Genomic DNA, 26,048 nt, shown 5'->3' on the forward strand with positions numbered 1-26,048 from the left:
AGGCAGCAGAACCTGTCAACAGACGAGAGATGCAGAGCCACACGTAGACGCAGAGAGAGGTACAGATACACACACAGAAAGATGAAGAGAGAGAAAGATGCAAAGACACAATCAGACAGGCAGAGGCACACACAGTCACAGAGAGAGATTCACAAACGCACACAAACAGAGAAAGGGAGAGATACAGAGACAGAGAGACACACACACATACAGAGAGAGACAAAGAGACAGATACCTCAGGGCTGGCCTTGTTATTGTTTTAAAATTTAATGTTTATTTTGCTTATTTAAAGTTTGCATTGTAACAGACATATAGAGAAATTAATTAATACAGTTACACAATTTAAAACAGGATTAAACATATTACTCTGTCATAGTGGTAGGTGGGTGGGTGGGTAACAGAACCAAGGCTTTATCTCTGAGAGGTAAAGGCTCTTAGATTTTTATGATATAACTTTTCACACCATGTTGCAGATCCATCCTTGGTGGGATTCCTTCTTTCATCCCGCTCGCTCTATCCATCGTTTTTTCCACCTTAAAACCTACTTCTTCAACCGTGCTTATGATTACCCCACCTATCCCCTTGTTCAGCATCCAGTCATTGTGAGGTGCACTGAAATATTATCCTTATGTGAAGGGCATGTAGCAATATTATTGCTAATTACTGTTAAAGTAAAAAAGAAAATATGTACTTTTTCATCTTGGCAACACAATTTACAGGAAAGTTATGTTACCTTTGTTGAACGTGGGATTGTCATTTTGCCTCTTCTCCTTTCACGTGTGTTTATGTTGCAGTCAGCACTGTTGTGGGACATCAACTTTGCATACATTTTAATCTGACATTTATATTGGTTTAAACAGTCACCATTTAGTTCCGAACAGTCATTCAGAAGTCCATTGCTACTCCCTGAAAATATCTATTTTTACAGTAATTCAAAATGTTTAAAATTTGCTGGATGACCCTATTTGTGAAAGTGCCTTAAATCTGATTCAGCTGCACTCGATCAAAAGTTTTTGATTAAGTGCAGCTGTGTGAGATTAAAATTGGTTTTGTGCAATTTTGGAGTGGACTACAGTACTGTATTATAAATGTTGGATGAAATAATGTACAGGTACTTTGTTTTAGTTTTGTCATGCCCTCACCTAGTCAAGTGATAGTTAACAGACTCTTGCTGAATGTTGCTACAAAACAACATTTGTACATCAGTTGCTAAATTTGGATCATTGTAGCCGGCTGTAATTACTTTGACTAGTGACATATTGTCTAAGTGTGGAAATGGTGGGTCTCTGGCATATGAATGATTGAATGGATAATGGTTCGAGTGTTTGGAGTTGCTATCCCAGTAATTAAATTACACCCACTAACGCACACATGCGCGGGTAGGAATTGAAAGATATTTCTGTGACAATATTATTCCTGGTGTTAACTTCACAACAGGTAATGTTTTACCATGGCAATTCACTTTGCTGCCAATCTGTTTTCCTCATCCTGAGATCAGCTGAATAAAGGCACAATCCATGTGCTACTGAATTAAAACTCAAAATAAAATGTATTCTGATTATTTTTGCACAAAGTATTTTTGTTGCCTCCTTGTTATTTTTAATTGTGTTAATGGGTCACTGATGGCCACAGTAGCTATCAAAACCAAATATGGGCACTGGCTAGGAATTAATGGCTTTTTGCTATTTAAAATTTTGTTTATTAATTCCATGTATTTCTATCTTACTATAATAATATTCCTTACATTTGATACAGTACGTCTCACGTCTAAAGGACGTCTCAAAATGCTTCATAGGATATACTGTGACATGTAATGAATGTGTTTTGCAAGTGATACTTTTGAGACTCCTACTTTTGTTCAGCAACAACAACTTGATTTATATAGTGCTCTTCACATGGGATAGTCTGAGCATGTTCGTTAAGTGGATGCTTCTTGAGTATTTTCTGTACATGTCGACCTTCCTCCCCCCAGCATTAACAGAAGCATTATTTGTTGCCTATGTGTGAGAGTGGATTATTCTACAGTCAATTCAATGTTTTGCCTTTGTAAAAACCTTCATCTCAAGAAGTGTACTTGTCTAGTGTACATAAGGATACACCCATTTTGTCCATCTTCTGTTTAGATCACCAAATTGAGAAGAAAGTTATCCTTAGCAAGTGCATGACTCAAAATGAATGTAAATGGATGACTTGAATTTAAATTCAGATCTCCAAATAGAGGTTTAGTATTTTTGTGAATTTATGGAATAGGATTACCTCTATTCAGGAGTTTATTTTTAAAATGTATTAAAATAATAAACATTTCCACAATTTATTATTTTAAAGAGTTTCACGGGATACTGTAATTTACAGCAGAGCTGAGGTTTGGTACCTGAAGTAGTAGAGCATTAAACTGAACTTTGCTCTTTTTCATTTGTACAATGAGTGTACAGCATTTTTTGATAATCTTTACCAAACAGGAAAGACTGTTCTATCCCATTTTGTAAAAGTGTGTTCATCTGTTGGCAAAATAGTGTGCAAATCAGTATTGTCTAATGAAAGAATAAGATGGTGGAGAAAGGCCTTACTGCAGATTTGAACATTTTCTTTTTAGTTTGCAGGGCTATGGGGAGAGAGCGGGGAGTGGAATTGAGTTGGATATCTCTTTTCAAAAAGCCAGCACAGACACTATGGGCCGAATGACCTCTTCTGTGCCGTATGATTCTATGAATTTTAAATCAGAGTAACATTATGATTAATATAATAATTCTTACATTTGATATAGTTGGGAGGCCACCTCAAAACCCTTTACAAGATGCACTGTAAATTGGAGTCTCCGTATTTTGTCGGCAAAAAATGGCAGACAATTTGCAAACAGGAATATCGTACAAACAGCCATGAAGTGAATGACAAGTTTATTTTGGGGATTCTTCGCAGGGACAATCCACCAATAGGAGAAACTTTCTTTTTGAATAGTACCATGATCTTTAATGTTCATCTGAACAAGCAGACAGGGCCTTGTTTAACGTCTCAACCGAAGGACGACACCTCTAACAATGCAGCACATCCCCAGCACTGCATTGAAGTATGAGCATAAACTATTTAAAAGTTCCAGATTTTGGTATGGGTCTTGAACTGACAATCCTCTGATTTAGTGGTGAGAGTGCTACCAGTTGAGCCAGGCTGATACACTAAAATATTTGCTGGGTTTTAAAAACAACATAGAAATATTGAAATAGTTACCATGCTGTTGCTGAATAAATACATTTTTAGAGAATGTATCCCACTGATTTTATGCATCTATATTATTTTCATTTCTGTAAACTGGTGCTATTAACTTTGTTGGGGGCTGCAATCCCCAAAAATGATTTGCTTGAGGGCCACTCTTGGAAATGCTCCAAAATCTGTGGAGTGATGGGATGTGGGTCTGTGCTGCACTTCCGCACACACAGCTCCTGATTTCGATCAGGCCACTGTAGGCAGTTGCCAAGTGGACACCTCGTGCTTAAACCCAGGAAAAATGGGGAGAGGAAAAATTACCAATCTTTTTCAGTTAAATAGTTCTATTATAATGCAACTCCTTTTCACTTGCTTTAAAGAAGCCTGAGATAATCCTTGCTTCCTAACAGCCTTTCCTTACTCTTTGCTGAAGAGCACGAGAAAGCACTGAATTCCAGCACAGTGAGTAGAAGCCTGGAGGGACATGATGCAGCAAATCTGCTGAGGGTTACAGGTGAAGGTGAGGTGGGTCACAAATTGTCCCTAGGTTGTGCTTTGTTGTAAGCACTTATAAATTTAATTCCATTAAATGATTAATGATTAATTCCATTTAAATGATACAAAAGCAACTTGAGAATCTTAGTGATGTTGCTTCAGTAGATGTGGTTTGGTGAACTTTTTCAGCATCTGTTTCTGTTTTAAATGTTACAATTCTGACAGCCTAGGTTGTAACATCATACTTCGACTCAGTCCTCAGTTTATGTCTTGCCTTTTGCAGGCGTTTGCACAACAGATGTCTGGATATGACCCAAGGCCAGTATTAATACTGTGGACACGATTTAAACGTGCAATTGTTAATCAGAGCAGCGTAGGAATTTACAGTACAGAAATGCAAGGACAAACTGAACTTTGACCGCTGTCGACACTAAATACTAGCAACGCCTTAAAATGGCTTACAATAAAGTATTCTTCTATGATTTGTGACCAATACTTCTGTAATATAGCAAATATAGTAGTACTGTGATTCAGGATTCAACAAAGTGCACTGGTAGATCTGTTAAATGTTACATAGCTGATTTTATCCACTCTTATTTCAGTAAAGTGTAACATGGGGAAAGCTGGGGGATTTATGATATTCTCATACTGTACTTCTGTACTTAGTTCACATAAACTGTGACAACACTCATCGACACAGTAAAAGATGGGGGGGTAAGAATTTCCGGTTTGGCACTGGAGCAGAGTTGTAAAAGTGGTATTATGTGATTTCTGCAATATGCTGACCAATTCCTTTGAGAATGCTGATAAAGGTCTCTTTAGCATTACCGATACCGGGAAAGTTCGTCAGTACTAGGAAATTTTGAGTGACCTAGCCCTTAGCATAGAAGTGACAAATAGAAAATCAATTTTATTGAGTTGTGACTGATGTATCCTGTAAATCATGATTTAAAACGGCCATATAACAATTCACAGTGTAGCTAAATAAAATGGAGAGAATTAAATTCAACTTATTACGTAATTTTAAGTATTTTTCTAAAAACTTAAAATCACGATTGAGAACTTCTACATGTTTGAATCGTAAAATCGTAGAATATTACTGCACAGAAGGAGGCCATTCGGCCTATTGTGCCTGTGTCAGCTGTTTGGAAGAGCTACTCAATCAGTCCCACTCCCCGCTCTTTCTCCATATCTTCCCAAATTTTTGCTTTTCAAGTACCTATCTAATTCCCTTTTAAAAGTTGTTATTGTGAAGCATTTTGAGATGTCTCGAAGATGTAATAAGGCACTGTATCAAATGCAAGGATTATTATTGAATCTGTTTCCATCACTCTTGCAGGCAGTGCATTCCAGACCATAACAACTTGCTATGTAAAAAAGATTCTCCTCATCTCCCCTCTGGTTCTTTTGCCAATTATTTTGAATCTATGTCCCCTGGTTACTGACCTACATGTCAGTGGAAACAGTTTCGCATTATCTACTCTTATCAAAACCTCTCATAATTTTGAATTATGTTGGGTTTTTTTTAACGCATCAAGCGGATTTTGAATTTGCTAAAACAGTTCTATGCTTACATTTGTGCTCCACTAGTTTTCCAAGAAGTTATTTATAAATGCATTTTTCTGAGTAAGAATAATATATGGAACTAAATGTTTTATCATCTTATGTACAGTATTTGTTCTATTTTCTTCCAGTTTTCTTTCCAACTTTTCTAAAGGTGCTGACTGCTGTTGGGATATGTTGAGATGTAGATTTTGGGTGCCTGACAGTCTGTAGCCAAGAAAACTACTGCCTGAGAAGGTGTGAGAAGTTACAAAGGGCAGATAAAAAGGACAAAATAGCAGCCACACAAGCACTGATGGGAATCATAGATAAGAACATGAAAGGACAGGGTTTGGCCCCAACACTCAAACCTTAGGATACCACCCACACTTCGGAGTAATACATACAAAAGTATAAATGGATTGAATGACCAAATTTTAAATTTTATTTGATTTTAATTTTGAAGGGATTAATTATTAACCCAAGAAAAGCGATTCGCTAATCCCCCTAATAATACAACAACAACTTGGCCCTTCACGCCGGACGGTGTCTCAGAACGCTTCACAGCAACGGATCCCGGGGCCGAGCCAGGGGGAGGGGGAGGAAGGTGACCAAAGGCGCGGTCGAAAGGAAAGGTCTTCAGCAGAGACCTGAAAATAGGAAGGGAGGGAGCGAGGCGAAGGGAGTGAGGAAGGGAGTTCCAGAGCCTCGGGGCATAGTGGCTGAAGGTACGGCCACTGAGGGTAGACCGAGGGACGAGAAGGAGGCCAGACCCGGAGGAAAGAAGGCAACGGGTACTGTTTTGAGGAGAGAGGAGGTCAGAGCGGTAGGGGGGTGCAGAGAAATGCAGGGACTTGAATGCGAGGGTGAGGATCTTGAAATCGATCCTCTCTGGGATAGGCAGCCAGTGCAGTCTGGTAAGGACTGGGGTAATCGGGGAGCGGAATTTCGTGCGGGTGAGAATGTGGGCGGCAGAGATTTGAATGATTTGGATTTTGTGGATGGTAGTGGGTAGGAGACCGGTGAGGAGGGCATTAAAATAGTCCAGCCAAGAGGTGACAAAGGCATGGACCAGGGTTTCAGCAGCTTTTGGGACGAGGTATTGGCGGAGACGGGCGATACATCGGAGGTGGAAGAAAGCAGTGTTGGTGAGGGACCAGATGTGGGGAAGGAAGGATAATTGGGGGTCGAACCTGACGCCTAGGTTGCGTACGGGTTCGGAGAGTTTTAGGGGGAGGTCGGGTAGGTGGAGGAGTTGAGTGCCGTGAGATTTTAGATGTTGACGAGAGCCAAAGAGTATGGCTTCTGTCTTGTCAACGTTCAGCTGAAGGAAATTTGCGCTCATCCAGCCCCTGAGATCTGACAGGCAGGCTGACAGAACATCAGGGGACTGGGGGTCGCAAAGTGAGGTGGAAAAATAGAGTTGGGTGTCGTCTGCATACATGTGGAAATGTACCCCATGTCTGCGGATGACATCCCCAAGAGGGAGCATATAGATCAGAAAGAGGAGGGGGCCAAGGATGGATCCTTGGGGTACCCCACAGGTGACCGGGTGAGAGCGGGAGGAGAAGCCATTTGTGCAGATGTACTGCTGGCGGTTTGTGAGGTAGGACTCGAACCAGGCGAGTGCGGACCACTGAGGTGGATGATGGAGGAAAGGCGGTGGAGGAGGATGGCGTGATCGACTGTGTCGAACGCGGCGGAGAGGTCCAGGAGGACAAGGAGGCAGAGGGAGCCCTGGTCACAGATAGAGAGGATGTCGTTTGTGACTTTCACGAGCACTGTCTCTGTACTGTGGGCAGGGCGGAAACCAGACTGGAGGGGTTTGAGTAGGGTGTGGAGGGAGAGGTGTGCGCGAAGTTGGTTGGCAACAATGCATTCCAGACTGAAGCTATTCCATATATGTGCAAACTGAAGCTATTCGTAAATTATAATAAAGAGATGGATTAGCATCTCCTCTATGGGGTTTTAAAAAAAACCTTCTGTGTATTCTCCTGTGTTTCTGGCTTGTTAGTGACTCACTCTTTTCTTTTTCTAACATTTACTAGTTTGTTTTGCTTGAGTCATGTAATTGCCGGGATGACTTGAGGATCATTGTCACAATGAGCGCGGAGTTGGTTGGCAACAACGCGTTCTAGAACTTTTGAGAGGAAGGACAAAATAATGCTTTTGTTTGACGTAACGCCTTATCACGTCGTTGTTATGGAAAAGCATTTTGCAGAATCTACTGTAAAAATGAATTGACCGTGTGGATGACATGATAAGGTGCTGTGTGAGATGCAAGGCTGATTATCAGCAGTAGTTGTGTGAGCTGCAGGGCTTGGCAGGCAGAGTAGGAAGGAGTTAATGTGTAGCGAAGCCAGTGAGTCAGAGCGAGTGAGGGAGGGAACGAGGATCAATCAAATGACTGACATGTGTGCTGTGAAGGAGGGCATAGGGAAATGAACTGAGAGGCAGCAGGGAAGGAAGCGAGGGGCAGGCAGGCAGGCAGGCGGCCAAAGTGCGGGCGAAGAGGGCCGAGAAAGGAAGGGTATAGGGCAAGGAGGGGTGCGGAGGCTGGCGAGGGGGGAAGGGCAGGAGGTGTAGAGAGTATAGGCAGGTGGTGGGGGGGAAGGTCTGTTTGTCTGCAGGAGAGAAACATGTGAAAGCTGACGGGAGGACAGGAGGCTGTTGTCGAGGGGCAGAGATTAATTGGGTTTTTGCTTCTCGGCCTTTTGGCTAAGATCAAGTGTAGTATCTGTTCTTATCAGTTTAATATCTGATACATCCCCTATCTGGGAACCATATATTAAATGGATGTCTGGAGCTGGAGCTGGGGCTCGCTCCGGCCACTCCGCACATCCACCTGGTATTGCAGTGTCTCCAGGCTCGGGGCACCTCCCTCGGGAGATCTCAATCAATGACAAACGGACAAATTCTCACCACCTTTCCTCTCTCCGCTGAGTGATTGTTTTGTTGGGATATTGTGTGTGTTTGATAATAATGATCCTTGAATTTGATATAACTCCTTAGCAGGTCGTTGAGACGTCTCGAAGCACCTCACTGGATAGACTGGAAAGTGAATTGACTGTATACTTTGTGTGCGAAACATAAGCTTTATCAAATGCAAGGATTATTATTAATCAACAACACATTACATGTGTATAGCTCCTTTTATGTTGGGAGGATGTCCCGAGCAGCTACGCTGATGGAATCGTAGACAAGTTGTTATTTATTATTGTTAGTTGATTGGCAGATAAATAATAATAAATATTATTTATTATCGTTTGTCGGTTGATGAATAAATACGCAGTGACACAAGCATTGATAGGAATCATAGATAAGTTATTATTGTTAATCAATTGGCGGATTACTTTTCTGGAGGTAACATTCCTTCAAAAATAATAATAATAATTTTGTCACCCAATCCACGACTGTTTGTGGGACACTGCTGTGCGCAATTGGCTAATGTATTTTGCCCACAAAATATACAGTAAATCCAATTTGCAGTGTGTTCTGTGAGGCGCTTTGACATGTCTCAAAGACGTGTTAAGGAACTATATATACTACACACTGCCTCCTTCATGGCTATAGAAATAGAATTGAGATATAGAATTGAATTTCAGTACAAGCCTCGGACACTGTATGTGGTAGACACACTAAGTTGAGGCACCAGTCAAAGGGCGAACGAAAAGGACAGGCAACTAGAAAAATAAATGGAATTCCAGGTATGGGAAATAGCAAAGGCAACAAGACAGGAGAAAGAAATTAGAGAAGCAGTTAAGGATGCAGGTGTCCTGAGTTGTAGATGAGCTTGAACTTGTAGATGTGAGGAAATCTGCGAGGAGGGCATTTGAAATGTCGAGTCTGGAGGTGATGAAGCTATCAAAGAAGGTTTCAACTGCACTAAGCATAAGAAATAGGTGATGTGAAACTGCAGAAAGGTGGTGCTGGTCAGGGACTGGATTTTGAGGAAGAAAAATAGCTGAGAATCAAACTGAATGCTAAGGTTGAGCTTCTGGGACTTGATGTATGATAAGCAAGTGGTCAGAAATTGTGCATCTGCAACCAAGAGTAGAACTGGCGAGAGATTTAGGTAGCATCAGCATACATATGGAAACTAACGCATGTTTGCAGATGATGTCACCAAGGTGGAGCATGTAGTTGAGGAAAAGAGAGGCACTGAGGAAGATGAGGGGTGGGGTAAACGTGACCAAAGGCACCGTTGAAAAGAGACTGCTTTAAAGGTACAGGGAGCACTTGTTGTGGAGTGAAAGTACTATATTTGTTACTTATGTAGGCAATGCAGCAGGTAAACGTGGAGTCCTGTAGCTCAGTGGTTAGAGCACTCGCTTTGCAAGTGAGAGACCTGAGTTCAATTCCAGGCAGAGGGCGAAACCTTGGGCAAGTTTCCTTACTCCACACAGAGCCTAATAATAATCCCTCCAAAACTAAAACAATATTAAAATTGGTCATTTTCAATCTATGACTGTTTGTGGGACATTGCTGTGCGCAATTGGCTGCCGCGTTCGCCCACAAATATACAGTCAATTCACTTTACAGTGTGTTCTGTGAAGCGCTTTGGGACGTCCTCCTGACGTGAAAAGCGCTATATCAAATGCAAGGATTATTATTATTATTATATTATATAAACACCATCAGAAATGTCTAGAAACTGCAGTGAAATGAATGACCAGTTTTTAGAGGACGATTTTGGATGAGGGACCTAAAGGAGTACATTTCTCACTCCTGCACAAGAGGTGATTTGTGACTCAGTCACTTCTTATGACAGGGAAGTGAGAGTACTAAGCCTGACCCATGTCTGAAAAAATAATTGCAAGTAATATTTTTGGGAGCATAATGAATTACTTTCACACCTCCTCAAAGATAATTGGTATTCTAGAATATTCAATCCAGTTTTCCAAATTACATTATTCAGTACTGACTAATTCATACTGTTGACAATCTAAGCCCAAAGCCACTAAAGTAGCTGAGGAGAGAAATGTGGGAGTGGATACTTTTTTTTGAAGATTCATTATTGAGACAGAGGAAAGACAGTTTTACCGATGTTGTAGTTAACCTGGAAGTGGAGGTGAAGTTGGGTGGAAAAATTACTAGCACAAATATCTTTCTCTTTAATGCAAATTTCAACAAAAATTACTAATTGCATTTCACAGATAGTATTTCCATGTTCTCAGTAGGCTCGGAGCCAGAGGAAATTCAATCAACTCTCTAATTGTTTTTACCTGAAGTTACTTTTTTAAGCAGTCATTTCCTTTGAAAGGTGATCTCATAAAACATGAACTACTTTTGGTGCACATGTATTCAGTGTGGACCTGCGTTCTACTTTTCAGCTTCATAGATATTTGCACTGATGCATTTGTATTTTTTGTTTGGTGGCAAACGTGAACTAGTTATAGATTTTTGGAGTTCTAAAGAATATCTGAATCTGTTTTAACTCGTAAACAATTTCAAATCTTGAGACTAAAGCTCACAAGGGTTCATAGACTGAATGGTTATTTGGCCATGCTACTAAGTGAAGCTCTACACAATGCTGAAACACACTATATTGGAGAGAAAAGTGGGTATGGGTTGTTCTTGTTTGCTGATCATGGAGCATGCTAAAGGCCTGCCATCAAAAAAAACATGAATGGAGGCTTTGGAGGTGATGCTGAGCACTACCAGTGTATATTGAATATGTTTCACCCTACCAACCTGGCTGCTCCCTTAGTTCAGCAGGCACTGGTCTGCTTCATTATCGGCTGCACTACGTGTTGCACCATTGGCGTGCAGGCTTTCAGCCTATCTGTCCCCACTCTCTGGAACTCCATCCTTTCCTCCCTCCCTCAGCTTGTTTAAAGATGTGTCATAATGTCTGTGCTTTTGGTCACCTCTCCATTCCCCTCAGTTCCCACCCCCACCTTGGGTGCCAAGCCAATTTTTAGCACCTAGGGACACCCTCCCATGAAAGGCACTATATAAATGTAAATTTGTATTCTACTATTGAACTGAAGCTTCAGTTCAATAGAGTAAAAGTCATATAATTAAACCACTTGAAGTTGAGCACTGACTCCATTCCTCCAATTAGTTTATGAGGCAGAGGAAGTTTTTCATTGCCTTTTGCCTCAGTACTACAGTTCTTTGAAGCTGGCACATAGCAAGGTGAATCAAGCTTGTCTTGCTTGAGCCATAGCAAGCTTAGCCAATTCTTTCTTGATGCTTATTCCAACAAGTTTTTGAATTATTCTGTCAGGATAAAAGGGTTTTGCATGCAGATTTTTAACACTGCAGTAGTCAATGCAGTAGTGGAACTGCTTACAACAACAACAAGATTGCATTTATAGAGCGCCTTTCACGTCGGGCGGACGTCCCAAGGCGCTGGACAGTGGGGTCAGGACACGAGCAGGGGGAAAATCGTCAGGGTGAGGGGAGGGAAGGGAGGTAGCGAGGAGGGGGTAGAGAGTCAAGAGGAAAGCTGAAGGCACGGTTGAAGAGAAAGGTCTTGAGATCGGCCTTGAAGGAGGAAAGGGAGAAAGCAAGTGAAGGCACTGGGGGATGGAATTCCAGAGCCTCGGGGCTGAGAGGCTGAAGGCCCGGCCACTTATGGTAGGGCGGTTAGGGCGGGGGAATGTGGAGCAGACCGGAGCCAGAGGATGGGCAGGTAAGTAGGGGGATAGTAGATCAGAGAGGTAGGAGGGAGCAAGGCCGTGAATGGCCTTGTAGGTGAGGATGAGGATCTTGAATTCGATCCTCTGGGGGATGGGAAGCCAGTGGAGGCGAGCGAGGGTGGGAGTGATGTGTTCCCGAAGCCTGGTGCGGGACAGTACACGAGCTGCAGAGTTCTGAATGACCTGTAGCTTGTGGAGGGAGGTGCCGGGAAGGCCGGCGAGGAGAGAGTTCCCATCGTCGAGCCTTGAGGTGATAAAGGCGTGGACCAGAGTTTCAGCAGCGTGAGGGGTGAGGTAGTGCCGTAGTCTGGCGATGTTCCGGAGGTGGTGGAATGCGGTGCCAGTTGTGGTGCGGATATGGGGAAGAAAGGACAGCTCAGGGTCGAACAGAACACCGAGGTTCCTGACTGGCTTTGAGAGGTGGAGAGCGCAGCCTTGGATGCTGATGCTGTCAGCACTGGGAGATAAGGAGTGGAGTGGGGATGGGGTCCAGGAAGCAGGTGGTGGGTTTCAAGAACAGGATGAGTTTGGTGACAGAGGGTGGGGAAATGGGTTCGAAGCTGTGTAGGGGAGGATGGGTAGGAGTCGGCGTGTAGGAGGGAAGGGGTGGCGGGTGGGTGTATGTTGGAGGGGCAGTGACCGCGGAGCGGATTCCCTTGATTTTGGACTCGAGGAAATCCAGCATCTCCTCGCAGTGAAGGTTGGAGGAGATGACCTGCGCGAAGACCTTACTCAGCTGTCAGCACCAGCATTAGCACCAGTCAACATTAGCACCAGTAAGCGATCAGTTTATGGAACTGGTAGGATTTTTAGGCTACTTCATACACGATGCAGCATTGTGGTTGTGCAGCATTGCAGTTGTGCCTTGTTACTCAACTATATTAAATTAGTCAAAAGCATGTACAAATTTTGTTTTTAAAAAAATCTGATGAAACTGCACGGTTTTGAATCTTTGCATGCTCTGGTCATTAGAAAGTTTAATTGTTCTTAAATCATGATGTACAGTAGTTACCTTGTAAAAAAAATTCAAAACCTGTTTTGAGTTTCATGATGGCTTGATGGACAAATAGCTAAAAGGTTTGAGGTTCAAATCCTGGTGTGTGCTGAGCTATGGCAACAGTGGGGTTGCAGAAGTTGGGTTTAGTGCCCCTGGTCTAGGGAGGGGAAAATCAGGTTTGCTGCTGCATGCTGTTGAATGATTCCTGCTGGAAAGTATGCCAATGAAGACCGGATCAAATAGGCGTCCAGTGACCACTTGCTTGGACTTGCAATTCAGCCACTTCTGTGAGATACGATGCTTTGCCAGCACTTTTAGGACCTTAAGTGGTGCCTGGACATGAGAAAACTGCAACAGTAAAAACAAATTATACTGTTTTACACATAGGGTTGTGATTTGAACTGTGAACGTTACATTGTTTGAATGATTTGGATAGTTATAAGTGAATCCAGTATATTTAAATTACTGTAGTTTGATTTTTCAATTTTGCATTCACTCAAATTGACTTTAATAGCTATGGCCATTGCTTTGGTGGGATTCTTCAGTGGGTCATGACACAACTTTCTGCTGAATTTTAAAGATTTAGTTTGATAATATTAATATTATTAACATTATTTTTCACTCTCTTTGTTCCTTCAGCAGAGAGCAATTTTTTAATGGAAAAAAAGCTCTCCTATGCTGATGGGTAGTTTCTCCTGTATTTCAGCTAACAGTTGCAAACAGTGTCACAACACTGTCATTCAGAGTCAAAAAGCTGCAAAATTATCTCTCCAAAGCAGTTAATGGTTGCAACAATACCAAGTAAACCTCTGCCTTAAATTTGTTTCTACTTTGTTAACAGAAAAGTGTTTCTCAATCCAAAATGTTGTTTTGAACTTGAAGATTCTCATTAAGTACATTTTGCCCACAAACTACACATTCACTCACTTTACTGCATATCCTGTGAAGTGCTTTGAAACATCCTATTGACATGAAAACTATGTTTTTAAAGCAAGGATTTATTATTATAAATTGTATATTGAGATATTTTGAAAACTGCCGGTAAAATCCGGTGCCAACATTGTACTTGTTTGAATCGCATGAGCAGAAGAAAGCTAATAAGTTATTTTCTGCTCACAGGATTCAAACGATCTGAGTCAAAGTTGATATCCCTGGCCACTGTGAAGGCTAGCAAGGCTGGTGAAGCTGCTCAGTTGGCACTCGCTAGGAGAGTTGGGAAGGTGGGAATCTACAATTGGGCTCGTGGAAAATGTAAAAAAAAAATTCTGGCCCAGTACGGCTGTGTTCGAATTCTGGATTAAATTCCGGTACAGTAAAATGGGGCTTCATTGTACTACAGTTAAAATAGTCTTTAGGCTTATTGCTGGTTACAATTGATGGTTCTTTGGCCTGTATTCCCTCGTGATTTCATCCAACAATACTTCATGTGTATATTCCTTCTTAGCTTATCTGGAGAACATATTTTAAAATTCACTCAGAACAGCTGTCTTTACAACAAATGTATACATTGATTTCTTGTGGCGAAGAGTCCAGTGTAGTCGTTCACCAGCCGTCTGTGGTATAGAACATTTCCTCCAAAAATGCTTATTTTTGGAGGAAATTTCAGATTTCTCCAATCCCCTGGGAAGATCTAGCCTGTTTCAATAAGGTTAATATTAAGCTAGACTGGTTGTTGAATGTGCTTGCTGAGTTCACTTGTTCAACAAATTACCTTGCTCACAAAGCATATAAGTTACAAATTTGTTCTTCACTCTGGTAGATAAGAATAAACATTGTCTTTTAAAAGTAAATGTTTTTGAAAATACTTAGACTTCCGCAAGCCCATTATTTCAGTCTTATCTTGTGTAAAAACCATGAATAATTACTTATGGTAATCGAGCTGCCTTCTTAGACTGTCCCTATCAAATTTTATTGATATTTGGAAGAGAAAACGTTGGAAAGGCATTATTATTTAAGGTGTTCTGGCACAATAATGACCTACTTTTACCCTGGAAGTTATTGGATTTTTTTGCTGGTCAGCATTTCACTTGTCAGGAAAATATTACCAGGGACGTTCAAAATCCACTGATGTTCCTATATTCAGGTTTTAGCGTGTCACTCTGACTTTCCTGATGAAATGGGAAAAGACAGTAGTACGATAGTTGCAGTAAAAATGTATGGATGAACTTGCATTAAAACAGCACTTAAAAGCCAAGTGAAAGATGGAAAACCTATGGCCAGTTGTTCACAGGAACTTTCAGAGAAGCAGCCATTCATTGTTGGTCTTTGAGCTATTGACACTATTTTAAGAAATGCCTTATGTTTTGAAAAGAATAAAATATTTGAAAGATAATGTTTCTATTCAAGTGAATTTATAAGAAAGTAACATTTGTTAATGCAATATTGATTTTCTAGAAGTAACGAAATACAATAGATTTTGTTACTTCTGGAAAATCAGTATTGCATTTGTACAAGTGATTAAGCAGTAAATTGCATGTATCAGCCTTCGTGCCATTTAAATCCACGTGTAGAGAACACAATGTACTTTCTCTACTGTAAAAGATGGAAAGAGAATTTTAGTATTGAAAGAGATAGTCATGGATTTTTCTGCACATGAATGTTAAAGATAAAACGATGGCTGTTAATGTACTCTGATAAACTGAGCTCAAACTGTCCTTGCGGTTCAGCAATGATAACAAAGCAGCTGTCTGGGACTCTTAGTGTGCTGATTGATACACTTATAGTGGTGCGTGGAGTCTAGTATAAATATGGTGGAGGTTTAGTTTCTCATTTTAAACCAATTTAGAAACGCTTTCAACTCATGAAAAGCTTTGGTCAGACCTCATGCAGCAGTGACCAGCGTGGCGTTTTGCCGAGATTAAGTGGATTTTCACCCGTATTAACAGGCATAATTAAAACAGCTGAGGATACAAATAGTTGGGATCTGGCATTTGTTTTGATTAACCCAACATTTGGGGTCCGTCTGGCAAAAGCAGATTCCACTGTACTAGACTTGGAGAGAATCTATTGAAGCTTCAGTAGATTAATACAACAAGATTAGATTTGCATAGCGGCTTTCACGTCAGGAGGACGTCCCAAGGCGCTGAACAGTATACAGCATTTCAGACCCGAGCTGGGGTCGGGGGAGAAGGAAGGGGTGGGGGGGGCGATGGCATGGTCGAAGAGGAAGGTCTTGAGGCGGTACTTGAAGGAGACTAAGGAGGGGGCGAGGCGGAGTGATTGGGGGATGGAATTCCAGAGGTTGGGGGCAGAGTGGCTGAAGGCTCTCCCGCCAATGGTGGGGCGGGTGGGTCGGGGGACGTGGAGCAGGCCAGAGCCGGCTGAGCAGAGGGAATGGACAGGTTGGTACTGGGTTAGGAGGTCACAGAGGTAGGGTGGGGTGAGGCCATGGAGGGCTTTGTAGGTAAGGACCAGGATCTTGAACTGGATCCTCTGAAGGATAGGGAGCCAATGCTCCCTAATACCTCGGCTGAAGGGGTTTAACTGTGATGAAAGGCTAGATAGACTGGGGTTATATTCGTTAGACCACAGAAAGATAAGGAGGGATTTGATCGAGGTATTCCAAATAATGCAAGAACTATACAGGTTAATGAGGTGGACCACAAGGGTGTATATCTTTAAAATCAGATCCAAGATGGCTAGAGCTGAGATCAGAAAAAAAATTCATAGTTTTGAAGGTGTGAAATCTGCAGACACGGAATTGATGTGCGCATCCATGGTTGCACACTCCACCTTCCTAAGCCAGTCCGGAACCTTGGGATCTTGTTTGACTCTCAATCATCCTTTCTACCTCACATCTGCGCCATGACCCACTCTGCCTTCCCCCACCCCCGCAACGTCACCCAGCTCCGACATTGTCTCACACCGCAGGCCGCGAAAACCCTCATACATGCTTTTATTACATCGAGGCTCGACTATGCAAACTCATTGCTTGTCGGCCTCCCCAACTCCTCCCTCCACAGGCTGCATCATCCAGAACTCTGCAGCGTGTGTCCTCTCCCACACTGGGCTCCGCAACCCTATCACCCCCACCCCCATCCTTGCCCAAACTCCACTGGCTTCCCATCACGCAGAGGATCCAGTTCAAGATCCTGGTCCTCAACTTTAAAGCCCTCCACGGTCTTGCTCTCCCCTACCTCTGCGACCTCCTAAACCCCTACCATCCTGTTCACTCCCTCGGCTCAGTGGGCTCCGGCCTGCTTCACGTCCCCCGCCTTGCTCGCCCCACTATTAGCGGGCGGGCCTTCCGACACTCTGCACCCACCCTCTGAAACTCCATCCTGCAGTCCCTCCGTCTCGCCCCCTCCCGCGCCACCTTCAAGGCCCTCCTCTTTTGACCAGGCTTTCGATCTCCCTGCTTCCCCCCCCTGCCCCCCACCCCACCCCAACCCGCAGTTCGAGTCCGTAACTCTGTCTGTCCAAGGCCTTGGGATGCCCTCCCGATGTGAAAGGCGCTATACAAATGTAATTTGGTTGCTGTTGTTAAAGGATAGGCAGATACTTGGGTAGTAAAAGTATTGAGTGATCTAGCAAAAGTGAAAGAATTGGGATTAAAAGATCTGCCGAGATTTAATGGACTGAATAGTCTCCTGTTCTCATTTTCCATTGTTCTTTAATTAGTTTGCATATATTTGAGTCCTTTCTTTAAAGCTTTGTAAACCACGAGTGAGTTGATAAGGTCATGATCACTCCTGATCAGAAGAAGCTCCTTCTGTACTTCAAGTAACAGCAAATCATCTGACCATGAGATTAAATATCTTGCACAGTCTAACCAATGAAGACCCTTCATACAGTGTTTTGTATTCATGAAGCTTCCGTACTGTAGAATTCGCCTATGTAATTCATGACCTTCATTCTATACTTGCCTACAGTTTCACTGCATTGTTGACGTATTATTTATTAATAATAATAATAATCCTTGCATTTGACATAGCGCTTTTAAACTTCTTTTAGACGGCTCAAAGCGCTTCACAGAATATGCTGTAAAGTGAATTGACCGTATATTTGTGGGCGAAACGCGGCAGCCAATTGCGCACAGCAGTGTCCCACAAACAGTCATGGGTTGAAAATAACCAATTTATTTTTTTTGTTGTGGAGGGATTATTAGGCGTGTGGAGTAAGGAAACTTGCCCAAGGTTTTGACCTGCCTGGAATTGAACTCAGGTCTCTCGCTTGCAAAGCGAGTGCTCTAACCACTGAGCTACAGCACTCCACAAATTTGGCTGGAAACTGAAAGAATCCTTGAGTTTGCTTTTCGGAAACTGTTGAGTGCTTTCACGTCTATAGCAAGACTTGCTGTGTGCATTATTTCAAAGATGCTTTGAATATATGTGCGTTTGGAATTTGCAGTTTGTTTTTTTAAAAACTTTTTTTGCCAGTTAACAAAAATTTAGATCTGTCGATCATGGTGTCACCAGACCTGTAACTTGTACATCGTCACTTAGTTTCTCTGAATATTGCGGCAAAATAAAATGACAGCATTTGTTGTAAACAAGTTAATTTAACTTGTATGAAATCTGGCTGTAATCTTCATACTTTGACACTTGAAAGTACAAAATTAATACGTTTAAATTTAATTTAAATTGTAATCTCATACAATAGAAATATCAAATGCTTTGACAGTGAACATAGAAAAACATATAAAAGCAAACCATCGATGAACCAAGCTAGTTAATAGGACTAAGCGTAAAATAACTCCCACCAGGGACTAAACTTGAACCTGCGGGTGAGAGCAGTGAACACTTAGTCAACACTTTTTAAGCAAAATCAATCTTCAGGCTACAGCATCAAGAAAGCAAAGAAAAAGGCAAGCATACGTTTCTTCTCTCTTCCCCCCACCCCCCCGTGGTAGACACAAAGTAGTTAATTTTACATCTGCCAACGTCTTTTTTAAGCTAAAAAAGATGAATGTCTTATTAAAGATTAGATTAAAGGTTAATAAGGATAAACCCAGATGATTGAATACTTGATAGAACACAATGGTTAGTTAATTATTTAGTCGTTGTGTTCTATAGTTACTCTATAGTTACAGTGGCTCGATGGCTCATGGGATATTTTCACTGGACCATACAGATCCAAAAGATTAGTTTTTTGCTCATCTCAGTTTGGTGTAGGTAGCCAAAGGAACATCATAGTTGTGAGAATTTACATGGTAGGGGTTGGGGGTTGTGAGTCTGGTCTGTGTGGGGGAAAGAAGTCCATGAACTTTCTCTGTCTGGACATGGGCAAAGCCCAAACGAGGAAGCAGTGGCTAAGAATAATAATCCTTGCATTTGATATAGTGGAGTCCTGTAGCTCAGTGGTTAGAGCACTCGCTTTGCAAGTGAGAGACCTGAGTTCAATTTCAGGCAGAGGGCGAAACCCTGGGCAAGTTTCCTTACTCCACACAGAGCCTAATAATAATCCCTCCAAAAACAAAACAATAATAAATTGGTCATTTTCAATCTACGACTGTTTGTGGGACATTGCTGTGCGCAATTGGCTGCCGCGTTTCACCCACAAATATACAGTCAATTCACTTTACAGTGTGTTCTGTGAAGCGCTTTGGGACGTCCTCCCGACGTGAAAAGCGCTATATCAAATGCAAGGATTATTATTATTATTATTATAGTGCGTTATCACATCGTCGAGACATTTACAGCGCTTCACAGGATACAATGTAAAATGAACTGACTATTTTGTGGGTGATGCACAGCAACCAGTTTACGCATAGCAGGCATGGAATGAATGATCAAATTTTATTTGGGGGATTGTTGGCCAGGATACCGGAAGAAACTCCTTTCTCTTTTTGAATAGTGCCATGTGATCTATAATGCATCGCATCCGAAGGATGGCACCTCCAACAATGCAACACCCCACCAGTGCTGTATTAGAGCGTCATCTTACATTATATAATTCCAAGTCCCAATTTGGGTCTTGAACCCACAACCTTCTGACTGAGTGCTACTACTAAGCCAGGCTAAATATGTATCAAAAGAAGGCACTTATTTACCAAAGTTTACACCTTTTCCACTGCTGAATACAAAAAAAATGGCTGCGTGGCTACAAATGTACAGTTCAGAGAAGCAGATCTGCAGAGGCTCATTGTGCTGCAACAGTGAAGTCTCAGACTGTTTTACATAGTTGTGATTGAACACTGAGCAATGTAGGAGGAAGGCGTGGAGAGGGGAAGATGACTAAAGACACTTGAATAGATAGGTTTTTTAAGAAGGGTTGTGAAGATTGAGAGAGCAGGTTTGAGGGAGAAGGATTTTGTGAGGCAGTTCCAGAAAGTGAGGCTGAGAGTCTGAAAGCTCGACTGTCAATAGAGTGAGGGGCATGAATCAGACCCCAAGAGATGATTGCAGTGGGAGGGTCGGCAAGGGTGAGAAGGCAGAGGCAAGTTATATTCTGGATTCGAGTGAAATGGATTCGTCATGGGCCAAATATAGAGTTTGAAGGAGAGCAGAGGGTTGTACTAGATTAAATTCAAAGGGTCACATCTTGAATGTGAATCATCTAATTATGGACATTTTTGTGGCTCGTCACAGAGATGAGTCTGGCATATGATATCTGCTAATTTTAGTTTTTTTTAAAAAAAAGTGTTCCCAAGTCCTTCTAACCCTGTTTCATCCTTGTTGCTTTTTAGTTCCCATTAGTGGTTTTCTTCAGCAAAAAGATGAGAGGTTGGGTTTTGCTCGTTAGTCCCGGCTGAAATTTTGCATTTATGTGTTTGCGCATATAATCTTTCATGCCTTGTTGCTGAATAATATTTTGTGTGTTATGCCCCAAGCTCTAGTGGTTTTGTACCTATTTTGGTTTTGTACCTACTCCCTCTTGTGTGCAATCTATGTGTCCGGTTTGACCCCCAGCTGTCCTTCCTTCTCCACATCTGGTCCCTATCCAGGATCGCCTTTCTCCACCTCAGCCACATTGCCCACCTCCTATAATACCTTACCCCAAAGCAACCAAAACTCTCATGCGTGCGTTTGTCACCTCCCGCTTAGATTACTCAAACGCACTCCTCGACGGTCTACCCAGCTCCACTATTTAAAAAAAAATCCAGCTCATTCAGAACTCTGCTGCCCGCATACTTAGCCGGACCGAACTGTATACCCTCATCTCACCAGTTCTGGCCAGGCTTCACTGGCTCCCCATCACCAGACTGATCGATTTCAAGATCCTCACACTTGTGCTCAAATCCATTCACTCCCTGGCACCTCCCTACCTCTCCGACCTCCTCACTCCCCAATCCACCAACCGGTGCCTCTGCTTGACTGTCACTGGCCTCCTGCTCGTCCCTCGCACCCTCCGCTCCACCATTGGAGGTCGTGCTTTCAGACACTGACCCCCAAAACTCTGGAACACTCTCCCTCAATCCCTCCGCCTTGCCCCTCTCTCTCCTCTTTCAATGACCCGCCTGAAAACTTTCCTCTTCGACCATGCTTACAGCCACCTCGCCTCTCCCACAGCTCGGACTCAGGCTCCGCCACTGTTAAGAGCTCTAATACACTACCCTGCGTGGAGGGTGCTATATAAGTGCAAGTTGTTGTTCCATCCCGCAGTCCCTCCGCCTCGCCCCCTCCCTTGCCATCTTCAAGACCTGTCTCAAGACCCTCCTCTTTTACCATGCTTTCGATCTCCCTCCTGCCCCCCCCCCCCCCCACCATCCTTCACCCTCCCCCACCCCGACTCCCAACTCGGGTCCATAACTGTGGCTGTTCAGTGCCTCGCGACGTCATCCCGATGTGAAGGGCGATTTACAAATGTAACTTTGCTGTTGTATTTGCAATTTATATATAAAATAAATCCTTGAAGTCACAAAATATATAGTGCATTTCTGTGAAAAATAGCAAGGCATGAAAAGAGCATTCTCAATGTAGATTTATAATCGCTTTCTATTAGAATTTCCTTTTCTTAAACTTTTAATGAAATATTTATACATCAATTTCACCTTAAGTAGGAAAGCACTTGAGACAGCAACAACTATAAAGCCACAGACCCTCAGATGAAGAGTTGCCATGGACATTGGAATGGTCTGTATTTGAATGTATTTTCCAGAGCCCGTCCATTGTAATTCTGTGATTTGAGGCTGTGGATGTTGGATCAATTGAAATTTTCAAGACTGAGGTTGATAGATTTTTGTGGGGTGAGCGTATCAAGGGATATGGAGCAAAGGCGGGTTAATGGAGTTGAGGTACGGATCAGCCATGATCTGATAGCATGGCGGAACAGGCTTGAGGGGCTGAATGACCTACTCCTGTTCCTATATGAGCAAACCCATTTTAGCAATGTATGCAGTGCAGAAATCCAGTGTTCTAGACCATGCTTTTAACAACACAATGTCATGGGATCTGATGTCTGCCCAAGAAGCCACACAAGAACCTACACTTTGTTTTAAAGAGGATTTTATGCTATGGCTGTGGTCTGGGACCTATTAAATGGGAAAAAAAACATTGAAGCGATTACTATTTGCTCCAGAGGCAAGAATACATCCCCTTAAATTGAAAGACATGTAGGAATTATTAAAGTCATCATTTTTGTTTCTGCAGAAGGTGACGTGTGATACGAATGTAGTTGAATGGGCCCCTCAGCCAAATATCAATTCTTATTGTGAATCAGGGCAGTGACTTTATGGTTATTTTGTAGCACAAGTATGTTATTCTCAGAGGCTTGAAGTTTCTCGTAGTCTTGACCTTAATCTGTGCATTTGATGCACTACCTATATTACCAAAACATCACAAACTTCTTCAAGTAATTGCTATTATTGCTGTATATAAAGATGACAGCATTATATCCACCAGAGTTCTGACAAAGGGCCGTGGACCTGAAAAGTTGACTCGCTTTCCTTTCTCCATAGATGTTGCCTGACCTGCTGAGTGTTCTCAGCGACTCCTGTTTTTGTTTCAGATTACGGCATCTGCAGTATTTTGTGTTTTGATTATAACTGAATTTTCTGATTACACAGTGATTTGTTGATTAGTACATTAAACATATAATGTATAAGTTTCTATCAACTATTTCAGGAACGACCGTGAGCATAATGCTTTGTTTTTTTTATTAAGTTGTTCATATACCTAGTTCATGTATCGATTCTCATCTGGTCCAAAGTGAATTCAAGTGAGCATAATTCTTGAGGCCCCATTCATGTTGGGATTGCAGTTCATGCTCAATTGAAACAATCTCCTCTTTGATGTCCTGATTGATGTCTGCTGCTTTTCCCTGCTATCTTAATTTTATCTTTTGGCATTCACACATAAGGACATTAGAAAGATTAGAATTTATCAACGATGTGATCTTTTTCATAGATAAATGATTTCACTTAGTTGACATTTAAATTGTGTGTCAAAATAATGACGTTTCACATTTTAGATGAGATGTTAGTCTGCCAAAGAACCCCACCTATTTCCTGGTTTAATACTCCACCACCTGCACCAAACTCCATGCACACATCACTCCAGGCCTCACCAGTCCACTGGCTCCCTTGCAGATCAATTTCAAGATTCATGCCCTCGCCTCCAAATTACCATGACTTAGCACCTCTTTAGCTCTCTGATCTTCCCATTATAATAAAGGCTGATAATGCCGTTGCTTGGATCAGGATTCCTGGGATTGCAACCCCTGTAAAACTCATGGATTGTAGAAGTGTCTGCAGCTTGTGGAGGAAAGAGTTGGGAAGGCCGACAAACAGCGAGTTGGCGTAGTCGAGCCTACATGTAATAAATGCGTGGATGAAGCTCTCCTTATAAATTAGCTGTTTGACCACTCTGAACTCAGATTTAAAAATGTTACACAGAAATTAGTTTATTACTGTGCTTTTGTTAACTTTAAAGCTCTGCACCAATTTGATTTGCTACAGTAACAATATTAGCATTGGTAACTTTATCAAAACCGTTAATTGCCAAGTTTATTGGGGGCGGGCGAGAATTGAATTTTTAAAAAGTTTCAGAAGAATTCTGTAATCATGTAAAAATATGAGGCGTAGTCATATTTGAGAAAGATGCAATCAAAGAAACTTAACCTGCATCAAATTAAAAAAAGTTGGGAGAGGAGAATAAAAGCTGCAGACACAGGTTAAATATTCACTGCCTATTAATATGCGGGTTGATAAAAGTAGGTAATGCAAAACTTTGTTGTTTTATACAGATTCCATTTTAGAAATCATATTGTTTAACTTTGACCTCATTGAGAGTTTATTTTAGTATATATACATGTCTCACAATTTGGTAAGATCTATAAACAATACAGTACTTTAATTTTCATCTGTAATTTCATCTCTCTCAAAGGACCCTACAGCTAGGTTTAGATTCTATTTAGGGCAAGAGAAGCTATTATTTTTGATCATCAAATACCATGCTCCCATTTCCCAATTCGGCCATTCTTGTGGCCTTTTTTGGAAATACTTGCAGGTTTGGTTCAGAAGTGTAGATAGTTTTGGGTGTTGTATGCATGAGGAAGTGGTTTTAAATCTCTCAAAGCTTTTTACACACGATTCCTGTAACCTATTATTAGAATCCAGATTGGATGAAAATTTCTCAAGCTTCCTTATTAAATTATCCAACCCTGGTTTGATTTTTTTTTTTTGCAGATGAGTAAAGTTCCTGGTAAAATAATGCTATTATTAATTAGCTCATGGGTTTATAGTTTTCAGTTGTTGAATGTGATTTACTGTACTGACTGACGCACTGTTTTACTGGTGTAACAAGAACTGAATAATGTTGTCTCTGACAGGAAAGACTCCATGAAAGATGACAGAAGAGGTTATTGTTATAGCAAAGTGGGACTACACAGCACAACAGGATCAAGAACTTGACATCAGGAAAAATGAACGATTGTGGCTGCTGGATGACTCTAAAACTTGGTGGAGAGTAAGAAATACATCGAACAAAACTGGATATGTACCATCAAACTACGTGGAGAGAAAGAACAGCTTAAAGAAGGGGTCACTTGTAAAGAACATCAAAGACACCCTAGGCAAGTATAAGAGTTTAGTTAAGGACTCTTTAACCTGCTTTTTGAAACAATGGCAAGCACAATATTTCATATTGGCCTTTGATCTGTCAAAGCATTGTATAATCCATCTCTGATTATAGTAAAACATTGCAGGTATAGAAGTGAAAGATACACTTTTTAAAAAAAAAAGTTTTTCAAATATTGGTGGAATGAAAGGGGCAAAATGTACATCTTTCATCAAAAGGCTCTCCTTGGGCACTTTTTTAACAGAAGTAAACTTCCCTTCCACTAAATAAAAAAAAACTTACTCAAATACTATGCAAAATTACATTACATGCTGTATTCAAATACACTAAAATAAATTGTAACGGCTAAATCATAAATTATTCCAAAGTATCTGAGAGGCTGATCAGGTTTCATGCTCCTCTATCAAATGCTGTGATGTATGAACTACGCGAGTATGTTTGCCTTAGACAGACTCTCATGATGAAAATAATTGAAGTAATAATTAATGTCATGATTACTATAATAGTTTATCCTTTCACAAGTGACCTTAGGAGTCTTTTTTCTGTTTTTATTCCTTCATAGGTTTTCTACCATGTTAAGTTTTACATTTCATCCGAAAAAATTAACTCCTTGGAGAGCATATTAAAATGACTTCATGTATAATATTTCAGTTCTGCCTTAGATCATCTTGCATTCAAGTATGTGATGTTTTTGAGTTGAATAGGTTGCTGCTTGTTTCTTACAAAGGAAAATTCAGTTCAAGTGGAGGTTGGGATTCATTAAACAAAATTCTCTTTGGGGCATTTAGCTTGAACAGTCTAATGTAATCAATCTTGCCTTGTTTTTCTGCTACAGTATTAATTGGAAGCTTACTCTGATGTATTTCTAGACTCTAGTTTCTGTTAAAGGTTCTTTTTGTTTTCTTTTCCTTCTCTTCCCTCCATACTTTAATAGAGAACTGTTTGATACGCATGGAAGCCCAAGCAAGCTGAGAATCTCCAAACCAAACTATAAATACATGGTTTCTGTATGTCCTGTATTGAACCCATAGAGTTTAGGTGCAGACACGCAAGAGCCAAAGCTTGGGGAATCTAAAATGTGCATTGGAGGTACTGCTGAAGTTTAACCAGCTAAAACTGTCCAGTTTTACTATTCTGAACACAGGCAAGGTTCCTGCTGCTTGTCCAGCTAAGGCCATTCTTTCCATTAGGGCTTTGACTTGCAGGGTGAAG

General features: G+C 41.5%; 1 protein-coding gene and 1 non-coding gene across 4 annotated transcripts in view; both read left to right on the forward strand.

Annotated features, from left to right (window-relative positions):
- Positions 1-26,048, forward strand: part of nck2b (NCK adaptor protein 2b) — a 70,807-nt gene that overhangs the window by 24,824 nt on the left and 19,935 nt on the right. For 2 of the 3 annotated variants that reach the window (XM_042334077.1, XM_042334079.1), the window contains exon 2: positions 24,589-24,831. In XM_042334077.1, the coding sequence (XP_042190011.1) occupies positions 24,606-24,831 (226 nt within the window). In that variant the 5' untranslated portion in view covers positions 24,589-24,605. Of the gene's footprint in view, positions 1-10,295; positions 10,307-24,588; positions 24,832-26,048 lie in introns of those variants that run through there. The other variant, XM_042334078.1, reaches the window with a different exon arrangement.
- On the forward strand, positions 7,934-8,117 carry LOC121848959. The gene has a single exon (XR_006085100.1). It is a non-coding gene; the product is annotated as a U2 spliceosomal RNA (small nuclear RNA).

Source organism: Callorhinchus milii, unplaced genomic scaffold, assembly GCF_018977255.1.
Source record: "Callorhinchus milii isolate IMCB2004 unplaced genomic scaffold, IMCB_Cmil_1.0 Scaffold4, whole genome shotgun sequence".
Taxonomy (NCBI): Eukaryota; Metazoa; Chordata; class Chondrichthyes; order Chimaeriformes; family Callorhinchidae; genus Callorhinchus; species Callorhinchus milii.